Raw genomic sequence first — 12,641 nt, forward strand, 5'->3', positions numbered from 1 at the left:
TGCTGTGACTCTGACATTGAATCCGTCTCATCAGGTGGATAAATGGCTTATTTCAGCCTTTTCTATTTATTCGAAACCTCTTAAGTCTCCAGACCTGTCCTGGAGACCTTGCTGATCTCTAGCTGTCAGCAAACAATCATCTGAACATCTCTCTCTCTCCAGTGACGCCTGCGTCTCTAGCGCTCGTTCGCAAACGACCCAGAGCTGCCCCTCCATCCCCCCTCTGATGTTTTCTTTTTGGGAACAGTCCCGCTGAGACGGGCGTGTCAGGTTTACCATCTGTAGAAATTGCTTGAATATCTTGTAGGTCTCTAATCGCAGCTTGGAGTTTACTTTCTCTTTTCCGTCGCCTCGGTAAGCAGCCTACATTTTATTTTAAATTTACCGGAGATTTAAAGGGTTGTACTGCACGCTATACCGACTGATAGACCGTATAAATTAATCTTCTGGTTACCTATTTTTCCCCCCTACAGTTAATGTGAATTTCAGAATATATTTAGATTCTCTGTGGTGTAAAACAAAAACTTTTTTTTGACTTCTTTCAGAAAAGAAAAAGGTGTTTCATCTCTGTAGTACTCCACTTAACATGACAGCATAAATTAATTTTCGTTAAATGCTTATATATATTATATTGCATGTTTATTTTGAAAAGAAAAGAAAAGAAACTGCATAAAACATGAAATTACGTTTTAAAGGTTATAATTGGCCTGTGTCTGAAATCAGTCTTCACATGTATTTCTTAACTTCTAAATGTGTATAAAGTAGCTAGATTTTTATTTTTGTGTGCTTGTGTGTGGCTTTTCTGCCATTGTGTGCCTCAAGCTATGTTTGAAGCAGACAATGTGTTTAAATAAAGGATTTAACAATACAATTAACCATTGGCACAGGACACTTTGTTAGGTATAATCTGTATAATGTATAATCTAATAAAATTAAACGGGACTGCTCTACCAGAGAGTCGCGTTTCTGATTTACTTTTTATTTGTTTTATTTTTTTGATCATGTTGACATTGAAATGTTAATAAAGTAAGTGGAGCATTCAGAATGCATTGGGCAGCTTTCAGTGCAAGTGTAGTGTGGCACAGAGAAGAGAGGTGACTTTGAGCATGGCATGGTTGTTGTTGACAGGATCTGAGTGTTTAAAAAACTGTTGACAGGAATTTTCCTGCACAAAATTGGATGATAGAAGATTGGAAAAAACATTGCCTGATCTGATGAGTTTATTCCTGCTGCAGCATTTGGATGTGATGCTATCAGTTAAATATGGAGCAAAATCTTGTGAGAATTGTTTGTACCACCTTGTTGAATCCATGTCGTGAAGAATTAAGTCAGTCCTGAAGGTAAAAGAGGGCCTAACTCAGTACATGCAAGCTGTATGAAGTAGCGTGTAAATACAGTATGATTTTAATAGAATAAAACTGTTCAGTATGCCCTCTGGGATGTGATAGAGCGGAAGCATTAAACCAAATGAGTTACATTCCATCTCTGTGCAACATCAACATCAGCATCCCCGCCCACAGGTTTGATTTTTATCTTGTTGTTTTTTTGTATTTGAAATTCCTGACATGAAATAGTCTGGAAACCCCTCCTGCAGACTGAAGTTGCACTAACCAGCAGTTTTAAGCTGAGTTTTATTCATTTGTCATTTCTGATGTTGGTTTATGCTGTTGGAATTTTCCACTTCCAGAAAAAAAATTGTAAATTATCACCAGCAATAACACACCACCATCTTGTCAGCTCTTATCAAACAGTAACTCTCGTGGGACGGTAGTTCCACAGAATCTTTCCTGCTCCTTCTGATTTCAGTTTAATTAAACAGGTGGGATGAAACATGCAGTTTCAAACATTCTTCTGTCTTCTGTTTCCACACAGTGTGGTTGTTCACTGACATGACTTAAAACAACATTAAACATTCCTAAGCGCTGTGTAGACGCCTTCTGTGAACACTCACATGTTTGACAGCTATTTCCTGCACAATGTTACAGCTTTACAGTCAAAAATAATCTCTGAAGAGCAGTTTTATTCATCCCTGCTTGTCTTGTTTTGGGTTTTTCTTTTTTGTTTCTTTTCTTTTCTTTTCTTTTTTTTTACAGAAAAAAATGGCAATGCTTTCAGGGTTTGCCTTTGTATTGCTGGTCCAAACTGTAAACCTTCAACTTACACCTCGAGGACCCAGGCCAATACCGGGGCGAGGTGACAGTCCAGAGCCAACGGTACCTCCACTCTTACCTGAGCCCACGCCAAGACCTGAAGGCTGTGAAGGTGAAGGTTCCCTTAATTTCTTTCTGGGTTAAAATAAAGGTAATTTTTTTTGTTTTTCGACTTTAATTGATTCAGCTGTGAAAGTATTTGGATCCTCTGTATACCAAAGTAATCTAGAGTCAAATGTGAGGATACCTGTTTGACAGCATGCAGCTAAAGCTCAGCTAAATTTAGGTCAGAAGCACAGCAGCAAATTTGCAATAGAACGGCTGAGAAAACCAAAGAATGGAGCTGTTGCAATGGTACAGTTAATGTCTAGGCCTTAATCTGATTGAAATGCTCTGGTAGAAACAAGCTGTGCAGAAGGAAATGCCTGCAAACCTCAGTAAATGCAATGCTGTAAAGATAAGTGGCCAACTTTTGTCAACGATGATGTGAGAGACTGATAAAATCATTCCAAAAATGATTACTTCAAGCTATTGCTACTTAAGGTGGTTCTAATAAGGTGGTTATATTAAGATGGTTCTATAACCTGAAGCAAAGGCTCCAGCTCCTATGTGCTCTTTAATTTCTATGCGATTTAGCGAACATGTGTTTTCCTCTGCAAGACTGCACAATCTTAAACAATCTTGGTTTGCTGTGCTCAGCTAAAAAACACAAACAAACGAAAAAACTAAGCCAGATGATTGACCAGTTATTTCCCCTCATGTCCCTTTTCAAAAAATAGCTTCAGTCATTTTTGCACAGTGACCACGATTTACAATTATAGACTTAAAAAAGAAAAACACGATGTCCGGTCAGCAAAATTTGAATCTGAGAGGCCTGTGCTATCAATTTAGCATGTAGTAGTAGTAGTTAGATCTCTGCAGCACAACACATAAATGTCTTATAGTCCTCACATTTTTCATCATTTTCATTCTATCTGTGTAACCTGGCAAAATCAACCAGCCCAGGACACAAACTACACAGATTAACCAGCATTTTGCTGTTTTTTATTATGATGTTTCAAGTATTAAATAATTAGGATGAAAGTGATGCATTTCAGCATCTAAATACAATTTAATTATTTTTCTAATTAAAAGTAACAGCTGTCTTCTCCTCCAGCAGGTATAATCGACTGTCCCATCAGGGTGTACTTCACTATTGACACCTCAGAAACCATCGCATTGCAGGAGCCCCCACCTGGCAGCCTGGTGGAGAGTATCAGAGAATTCACAAAGATCTTTGCCGAGAGGCTGGCTGATGAGGAGTACAGGGGCCATATCCAGATCACTTGGTCCATAGGTGGGCTGCACTTCTCCCAGAAGCAGGTGGTCTTCAGCCAGCTCACAACCAGAGAGAACTTCATCAGGAATCTCGCTTCGATCCGATACCTGGGCAAAGGCACCTACATCGACTGTGCCCTCAAAAACATGACTCACCACATGACCCAACATTACACAGAGACGAAGGCGGTTCTCTTTGCTGTGGTCATCACTGATGGCTACGTGACAGGAAATCCATGTTCAGGGATCAAGGTGATGGCAGAAAAGGCCCGGGATCAAGGGATCCAGATTTTCTCAGTAGCAGCGTCCAAAGAGATCGACGAATTTGGAATGAGGGAGATAGCGAACTCTCCGTACGAGCTGTTCCGTGACGACTACATAGCGGTGGAAATCGTTGATGGGAAACCAAGACTAAGCACTAAAACCATTGATCGTATCGTAAAAGCAATGGTGAGCTGACATCTTTTAGCCTTAAAAAGTTGTGTCAGGTGACTCTCACTGACTGCTGTCTTTTTTCTTTTTTTTTTTGCAGAAATACCAAGCATATTTACAGGTAAGAAGGTTACTCATTATGTTAAGTTCCACATAATGAGTGTATGTGCAAGTAATCCCTATTAGCCACAAGCTCAGGATCCAACCCTGTCAGTTTCACACATTTTTTGTACTATTGGCTGTTTGTGAGGTCAAAGAGAGGATATGTTCCAAATATAATCATGTCAAGCACAGAAGCCCCGCCCACTTGCCTTTCAAATACTCTGTTTACCAAAGACAACCAATCAGAACAAACTGCCACAAAGGGCAGGGGAAAGGAGCTAAAAAGGCTTGTTTCAGTCACTCATGCAAAGCTGCTATAAGTCCAAGACTGAAACTATGAAGTTGGAAATTAGCAGAATAGCTTCCTTTAAACAATTCTGGTATTTAAAAGGCTTCAGTCTTTTAATATTGTTTTGTTTTTCTCTTCCATCTCACAGTGTTACAAACCAAGATGTTTCGAGAGTCCTGGGCGCCCTGGACTAAGAGGTCCCTCAGGTCCAAAAGTGAGACTTAAAAAGCTGAATTAAAGTCAGTAATTTTTATTATTGCTCGTGCCGATGATTCATCTTGAAATGTGTATGTCTCTGGATCTTTATAGGGCACAAAAGGAGACAGAGGCCCTCCAGGGCCAAAGGGTGAAAGAGGAAGACAGGTACCTAGACTTTACGTCTAGAAACCGAAATATATTTTAAAAAGTGCATTGTTATTTACTGAGTTATATATTTGTTACATTTCAGGGTGATCCTGGCATTGAAGGTCCAATTGGACGACCCGGTCCAAAGGTTTGCTGAGCCCAACTCGTTGATGATTTTATTTCATTAAAATTAATTAAATTATTTAACTGATTTAATTAAAATTACACAATGTATTTTTAATCTCATTAATGTGTCCTTTTGTGCTTTTCCGTAGGGAGAGGCTGGTTTAAAGGGTGACAAGGTAAGAGTTAAAATCCTTATATTTCTCATTTCTGTTCATTTATTAAACTGAAGGAAGTGTTTTGGGGGACTAATGGGTCTGTTTTATCTCAACAGGGTGAAATTGGATTAACTGGAGCAAAGGTAAAAAAAGTTTAATGCTTCATCTTCGTGCACTGCAACATCCAAAATTAAGACCGTTTATGCACTGAAGTTCATTTTATCTCTTCGCTAAAGGGTGTTGCAGGTTCGACTGGCAAGAATGGAACTGATGGGCAAAAGGTGAGTGTTTACGGTGAGATTTTTACCGTAATGGTAATCTGATTATAAATATACTAATATTATATGAATGCTCCTTTGAAATCTTCAGGGGAAAATTGGACGAATTGGAGCTCCCGGTTGTAAAGGTGATGCAGGCGACAAGGTAAGTCGAGCATTTAATATTTATTTGTATGTCTTTGTTTCATTTTAACAACTTATATCAGCCATACAGCTGCATGTATTTCACTGATTCTCTTTAACATTGACTTTTTCTAGTATTGTAAGCATTTCTGGTTAAATGAACCACTGACACACTTTTTTTTGTCTCTAATAGGGATCAGATGGCTACCCAGGAGATGCTGGTGAAACTGGACTATTAGGTGACAAAGGAGAAAAGGTCTGAATTAAATCACAATAATCTAATCATTTCGGTTCATACTGAAAGAGACAGAGTGTTATTTAGAGTGAACAAAAAAATATATTCACACAATTGCATTTTGGTATGTGGTCAGTTGGTAATTTCAGTCTAGAGTGAAGTATTCACAGTAATTAGATGGATTCTAGTGAAGTTATTTCCGTACTGTAGTGGTTGTCACATTCACCTGATAATAACAAGCCCAACCTTGGGGGGTCGCATGCCAGTGTAGTCGCAGTATGGATTAATGGGCGAGCTGCATCAAGAAGGGCATCCGGTGTAAAAGCAAATATCCAGCTGATGCAGCGACTTCTTGGCAAAAAAAGGCAGCAGCTGAAAATACCTGCCGACTTACATGTGTTTTGGTGAAACAATCACAAGTTTCAGAGGGCATACCTAATTTATTCATTTAATTTTATCCATCCATTCGCTTCCTCTTATCCTTTTCAGAAAAGTGGCCTTGTAGTAAAGGTTGACCCTCACAAAGACCAAACGAAAATACATATTAAACCTTGTCTATCTTAAATACTAGTAGTTGGTTCACTTGACAGAACTTACTGTTTTAACCCGACATGCCAGCTTGTGCAGGCATTTGGTGTTTAATCCTAGCAGATCACAATTGAACTTAGCTGAATTGAATTGAACTCAGGACCTTCTTGCTATGCGCCAAAAGTGCTAACCACCATGCCACCTGTGGCACGGCCATTTAATTTCAACAAGTCAACTATATGAAAGGAAAGTACTGTAACAAGAAAATAGCGTGAAGTTGTCAGTATGCTTCTTAAAGGTGGCACACCAGAGCCTTAAAGAACCATTTCTAATATTTCTTTAGCTTTAACAGGTATCAGAACAGCTAAACGATGTGATTTGCTAGGACTGAACACCAAATGCCTGCACAAGCTGGCCTGTCGGGTTAAAACAGTAAGTTCTGTCAAGTGAACCAAGTACTATTATTTTAGTTGGACAAGGTTTAATCTGGATTTTCTTTTGGTCTGTGTGAGGGTCAATCTTTACTTCAAGACCACCTTTCTGCCTATGTGGTGCTGGTGCTACAGCAAGACATTCATAGATGATTCACAGATACCGTGATTCATAACATTATGGACTGTTTATTAAACAGTCAAAATGTGCTCTGATTGCCAAAAGGTACAAGCACCAAGAAAGGTCAGAGAAAAATATTTAAAGACCAGCTGTTTGGAGATCTCTAAATCACCACCCGTCTCCTTTATCTTCTGCAGGTCTGGACTGTAGTCAGATAGTCCTCCTTTTAATAACTGCTTTACCTTGAGGTTGACAAAAGTTTTGTGAGGTGAAGGAAAGAGAGAGTCTCCTTTATCATGTCATATTAAATTAGTTGCCCCCCATACACACACACACACACACACACACACACACACACACACACACACACACACACACACACACACACACACACACACACACACACACACACACACACACACCCACTGCTGCTCTGTAGATGCGCCCCTGTTTCCTGTTACACTCATACTGCAAGATTTTGCCCAGCAGCAGCTGCATTTCTTTTTGCCTGTTTTGCGTGTTTAACCTTTTCATATCTTTTTATTATTAGATTTTGTCTTCCTTTGAAAAAGTCCTCCTCATGGGAACATGCCCACAGCTAAATTGGAAAAACCTGACTGAATTTATCGTGTTGATAAGGACTTTGTGTGACTGCTTAGCCAGATTAATGACTGAAAGATATCCAGGGTATGTTGAATTTGCTTGGTAGGGCGGCCTCTTGCTGTTGTGCTAATAAGAGCTTTAGATTATGATATTATGTATATACGCCTTTCTGTGACAACACGTTTGCCTCAAAAATGATAGATTAGGCTGATGTGGGCTGTCTGACCGTTAATTGAAGTATAAACAGAAAAGCCCTCCACCAAAAAACACTGTCGTGTTCAAGACGAATGAGGGAACGTGAGAGCAGCTTCAGCCAGTGAATTAGAGTTTAACAGCTCTCATTAGTCAAGGCACTTCTGTGAGACTAAGATGTGCATTGATTTATGGGTGCCTTTTAAAATATGCCTGTCACAACGGAAGCAAAAATCTAAATCTTTCAGTTTGTCTTCTTAAAGGTTTTTTTAAAAGCTATAATTAGGTTTTTGTCTTTTTTTAAATTGATCTTAAAAATACTTGTCTGTATCGCGTGGCACATGGTGTAGTGGTTAGCGCTTTCACCTCACAGCAAGAACAGTCCAGAGACATGCGTGTTTGGTTAATGGGTGATTCTAAATTGGGCATCGGCATGAATATTAAAACAAATGTTACAAATTCCAGAACTCCTAATCTGGACATGCGTATCACCGAGAAGCTGAACATTAGTCTGAATAGCAGTTAAGATGTGCCACCAAACCGTATGCTGACATGCTAGCACCTTCATCGTGCTGTATTCATAAACAGGAACCCCCTCCCTTTTCCAGCCATGCAAACATAACATATGTTATGCAGTGAAATGACAGCACATAAATACAAAGAGGAAATGCTCTTTTTTCATAATTAAATCATCTGACATAGCTGACGGCTGCAGCAGCTTGGCAGACATTTTTTTGACATTTTTTTTCTTGACATATTTGTGTTTATTCTGTCAGTACATTCAACTTGTACAGCTCATGCAGATGTAACTGTTGGTACTGATGATTTCCTGAATTATGCGTCATGAATGTAGCCAAAACTCAGCTCAGACTAAATATTTGGGCTGTGTGCAGACATTCAGTCACGATCAAAAGTTTAAGACCACTTGAAAAATGGCCCAAAAAAAAAAGAAGAAAGAAATCATATTTTGCATGGTTGGATCTTAACAAGGTTCCAAGTAGAGCTTCAGCATGCAACAAAAAGAAATGGGGATGAGCCCAAAAAAAATTTGAGCATACAATTTATTGAAAACAATGTTTAAACTGCCTGATCAGTTTAGGACCACACCTCAAAAAACAAAACAAAAACAAAACAAAACACTGTAACCTGCAGGCACTGTGTACCCTATTCAATTCAATTCAATTCAATTTTATTTATATAGCGCCAAATCACAACAAATGTCGCCTCAAGGCGCTTCATAACGTTGTCCTGTTGGAAAACCCAGCTGTTACCACAGAGACAATGTTGCTCTCTGCAACATCTGGACATAGCCAGCAACCGTTTGACACCCCTGCACCTCCTGAAGCTCCATTGTTCCACTGAAGGAAAAAGCACCCCAGACCATTAATGCGCCCCCTCCACTGTGGCGCGCAGAAAACATCTCAGGTTGGATCTGCTTGTCATGCCAGTAAGTTTGGAAACCATCAGAACCATCAAGGTTACATTCTGATGTTTATGGGGCTCCAGTCAGGACCAGTAACGGCCTTAATTTGGTTCAAGGACTGTCCAGTGTCTTTACAGGCAGGCAATTGGATCCTCCAGCTCAGTGCTGGTGAAATTTCTTTGGGTCTTCCACTTTTTGACTTTTTTGTTCCATAACGCCAGGGATCATTTAAGAAATTCCAAATGACTGTCTTACTGCGCCCCACCTCAGCAGCGATGGCATGCTGCGAGAGACCCTGCTTATGCAGTTCCAGGGGTGCACATAAGTGAGCTGGCATTTGTTTGAAGCCAGCTCACCTCCTGCAACCACTTTTCCAAGAATACGCGCTTTTTTTGCGGTTCTGACTTCTTCTGACATTTCTTTGGAGGTGTAGGAACACCAAAGTAATTGCTTAAAGGAGCTTGCCTCTTTGACATCTTCAAGAGTTCTAAACTAATGTCTGTCCTCCTCCAGAAAATCTTATGTACGCAAACGCGCGTTGCAGCTTCTTATCTGGTGTGTGTCTTTTATTTTGACCGCGCATGCGCACCTGCGGACCACTTATGTGCAGCCCTGGGAGTTCAACATCCCGACCACATTCAAAAAGGGAACATTTTTTTTGCCTTTGCCATCAGAACGTCATGACAGTGTGACTACCTGACAGAAAATGACAATAAATCCACATTTTTGCACAGATTTGGCCTTTGAATGGCATGTAGTTATACATTTTTGATCAGCTGTAAAATGTTCTGTCTCGCTCCCATTTCTTTTTGTTACATGTTGAAACTCCACTTGAAACCTTGTTAAGGTCCAACCATGCAAAATATGATATTTTGGCATTTTTAAAGTCTTAGATTTTTGATTTGAACTGTATCTTTGCCCATGCTCACTCGACTACAGAGTCAATGACTAGACAATCAGACATGCCCATTTTTTTCCTTATAAACTTATTTGATGGGGTGATCGTGGCTCAAGAGTTGGTAGTTCGTCTTGTAATCGGAAGGTTGCTGGTTCGAGCCCCGCCTCCGACAGTCTCGGTCATAGTGTCCTTGGGCAAGACAAGGACACTTCGCTATACAAATACAGGCCATTTACCATTTTTTAGAGTTCACTGAAGCTCAGTTAATAATATTACATTATGTCCAGTTATGTATTTTTTGTGGCTTTTCTTTTTGATTGTTTTTGCATTTGTTTAGGGTGACACAGGCCTTCCTGGAAAGCCAGGCCCCCCAGGCCCTAAGGGTAATCCAGGTCTGAAGGTAACCTTCAAATTAAAAAACAAGTGGAAAAAATACTGAGCGCACAACAAAGATTTTTCTTTACTTTAAAACTGAATGTCTGCTTTTTAGGGTGAAAGAGGAAACCAAGGAAATCCAGGACAGCCTGGACAAAGAGGGAGTCCGGTACAGCCCTGAATTTATTTTATTCTATGATTTTTTTTACATGAGCACTAAACTGATGTTACAAAACCAACTCTCAAATTAAACTGTTGACACTTGCAGGGGAGAAAGGGTTCACCTGGGGCAAAAGGCGAAGAGGTATTTGACTCGTGTTTTTACTTGGAAAAAAATCCCCATTTGGAAAACAGTTAAAAGAAATTTACTGAATAAATATTCATAGGGGAGGAGAGGAAACCCGGGAATAAAGGGATCACAAGGAAACACTGGGCCAAAAGGGAAAAAGGTAAGCTTTTGTCATTGTTTTTTTTTTTTAATGAATTGTCTTATTGTATGAATGGCATTTCATTTTCCGCTTATTTTAAGCAAAATTGCACCATTTTAGCTGCTGGTTTGAAATACTGTGAAACACTGGCTTCCTGTGACCTTTTAAGAAAGATGAATTAAGAAAGACCTTTGAGGAAGAAAGTCCGAAGTGTGCTTGTGGTTTTTAATTCTGAGGAACTAAAATAGTGAAATTCCAACTAGTATAACACAGTTCTGTTATTCAGTGGGTCATCTCAGAAAAATTCCTCAGACACTTCCCTGAGGCAGAATTATTACCTCCCTGTTACTGTTGTGTCTTGTATATATTGGGAAGTAATTAATGGTTTGGTATGAATTCTGACACATTCATTTATTTTGTGAGGGAGAACGAGGCCCGGAGGGAAGCAGAGGTTGGCCTGGGGAAAATGGACTCAAGGGGGCTAAGGTGAGGAGGTCACGCTGTGGGTGGATTTTTGATGAGCAATGACTCAGAGGCTTCCCAAGAACCTGGCATGCCTTCATTAGACATTCAACATTGGAGCCATGCCTTCATCATAAAAACACTTATTTTCCAGATGAAAATCTAAGACACTATAAAGTAATTTGAAATGATTAGCTTCAAACTGCCAAATCCACATCAGTGAAACTCATCCTGCATGTGCGTGTGTGGGCTGGAGTCAAGGTCGAGTCCAGTAAAAAGGGTTGTCTGTTATTTTCTCTCTCTGACAGGGGGAACTAGGACTACCGGGACCGAGGGGTCAGCCAGGAGAACTAGGCGCCCCTGGACGAAATGTTTGTTGCTTTATAACTTTATCATCATCGTCATCATTTTCTCCTTTTTCAAGTAGATTCTTTTTTTGTATTTGAATTTTATCTTCTGTGGCTGCAGGGCACGACGGGAGATCCTGGAGATTCAGGACCAAGGGGAGACACTGGGCCACTTGGACCAAAGGTAAAAAGAAAGTCTGAGCATTTCTGTTCATGATTATCAGTAAATAATTTACTCTCATCCACGTTGTTTTTCTTCTAAAGGGTGACAGAGGAAGGCAAGGTTTCAGCTATCCTGGATCAAGGGGACCGCCTGTAACAGCTTTATTTTTACCTCATAAAATGACCTGTATGTCTCAAGATGTTTCTTCTTGAGGCTAAAGTAACTCTGCTATTTAAAGGGAGACAGGGGTGCACCAGGTAGGAGAGGACCCAGAGGGAGCAGAGGTGACTGTGGCGCCAAAGGAGAATCTGGAAACAAAGGGCAATCAGGAGCGCCTGTAAGATGCGATTGTTAAACCACTGATGATGTACAGTTTTACTTTTATAGATGTTTGCACTCATAAACAGGACAGGACAGAGAGACTTGGCCTTGATATCTGCTGCCTACACTGTTGTCCACATAGGCTTTAAGTCAGCAAACAAGCCAACAAGATCCTTGATTAAATTCATGTCCAAACTTTAAATTTCCTGTTGTCCATGCTGTTCTGCTGCAAAAAATACCTGAAAGTTGGTCCACACACATCCCAAAAAATGTCTTCTCACCTCTTGGAGGATGTGAACCTGCAGATGGTTATGACATCTGGACAGGTTTCACATATCTATAGGAGACTTCTGCCACCACACCTACGCTAGAGTAAAGTGAGTCCAAAATTAAGATGTTAAATGTCCCAGCCACCCAGCACAAATCATGGACCTCAATGTGACCACTTATCGTAGCAGAGAGCAGTTTCAAAGAAAACTCTTCACAAGCAGGCCTGTGAGTTTTCCTGGGACAGTGGCCTCAGTTTTTCCCATTCTGATTAAAGGTCCAGCGTACATAAGGGAGAAGAGTCAGTACGGTCCGGGGTATAATTTCAACAGTCTCATGCACACAATTGCTGAATAGGTCATGATCTTAAACATCTGTCTTATTTTTTTTGGTATATGTTTAATCATCAGAATACAGAGATCTGTAATCTGCTTAGCGCAGTAGTTGAAGTTAGTGTATCGCTCTTAACTCTTTAAAACTAGAAATACTAGAAATTACAGAATCCAACACAGAGCAGCGAAGCACACAGC

The 12,641-nt window shown here is 40.1% G+C and overlaps 1 protein-coding gene across 3 annotated transcripts in view; it reads left to right on the forward strand.

The window, feature by feature from the left end:
* LOC102781347 (collagen alpha-2(VI) chain-like) overlaps nucleotides 1–12,641 on the forward strand; it is a 19,763-nt gene continuing 7,122 nt past the window's right edge. The window contains exons 1-22 of one of the 3 annotated variants that reach the window (XM_087829769.1): nucleotides 1–34; nucleotides 163–354; nucleotides 2,094–2,262; nucleotides 3,307–3,917; nucleotides 4,000–4,020; nucleotides 4,439–4,504; nucleotides 4,600–4,653; nucleotides 4,739–4,783; nucleotides 4,911–4,937; nucleotides 5,033–5,059; nucleotides 5,153–5,197; nucleotides 5,286–5,339; nucleotides 5,511–5,573; nucleotides 10,086–10,148; nucleotides 10,239–10,292; nucleotides 10,392–10,427; nucleotides 10,510–10,572; nucleotides 10,975–11,037; nucleotides 11,322–11,384; nucleotides 11,482–11,544; nucleotides 11,625–11,675; nucleotides 11,762–11,860. In XM_087829769.1, the coding sequence (XP_087685895.1) occupies nucleotides 2,100–2,262; nucleotides 3,307–3,917; nucleotides 4,000–4,020; nucleotides 4,439–4,504; nucleotides 4,600–4,653; nucleotides 4,739–4,783; nucleotides 4,911–4,937; nucleotides 5,033–5,059; nucleotides 5,153–5,197; nucleotides 5,286–5,339; nucleotides 5,511–5,573; nucleotides 10,086–10,148; nucleotides 10,239–10,292; nucleotides 10,392–10,427; nucleotides 10,510–10,572; nucleotides 10,975–11,037; nucleotides 11,322–11,384; nucleotides 11,482–11,544; nucleotides 11,625–11,675; nucleotides 11,762–11,860 (1,731 nt within the window). In that variant the 5' untranslated portion in view covers nucleotides 1–34; nucleotides 163–354; nucleotides 2,094–2,099. Of the gene's footprint in view, nucleotides 355–2,093; nucleotides 2,263–3,306; nucleotides 3,918–3,999; nucleotides 4,021–4,438; nucleotides 4,505–4,599; nucleotides 4,654–4,738; nucleotides 4,784–4,910; nucleotides 4,938–5,032; nucleotides 5,060–5,152; nucleotides 5,198–5,285; nucleotides 5,340–5,510; nucleotides 5,574–10,085; nucleotides 10,149–10,238; nucleotides 10,293–10,391; nucleotides 10,428–10,509; nucleotides 10,573–10,974; nucleotides 11,038–11,321; nucleotides 11,385–11,481; nucleotides 11,545–11,624; nucleotides 11,676–11,761; nucleotides 11,861–12,641 lie in introns of all 3 variants that reach the window. The other 2 variants (XM_035906653.2, XM_087829770.1) reach the window with 2 other exon arrangements.

The sequence above is a fragment of the Neolamprologus brichardi genome, chromosome 16 (assembly GCF_056152115.1).
Source record: "Neolamprologus brichardi isolate AB-2024 chromosome 16, ASM5615211v1, whole genome shotgun sequence".
NCBI lineage: Eukaryota > Metazoa > Chordata > Actinopteri > Cichliformes > Cichlidae > Neolamprologus > Neolamprologus brichardi.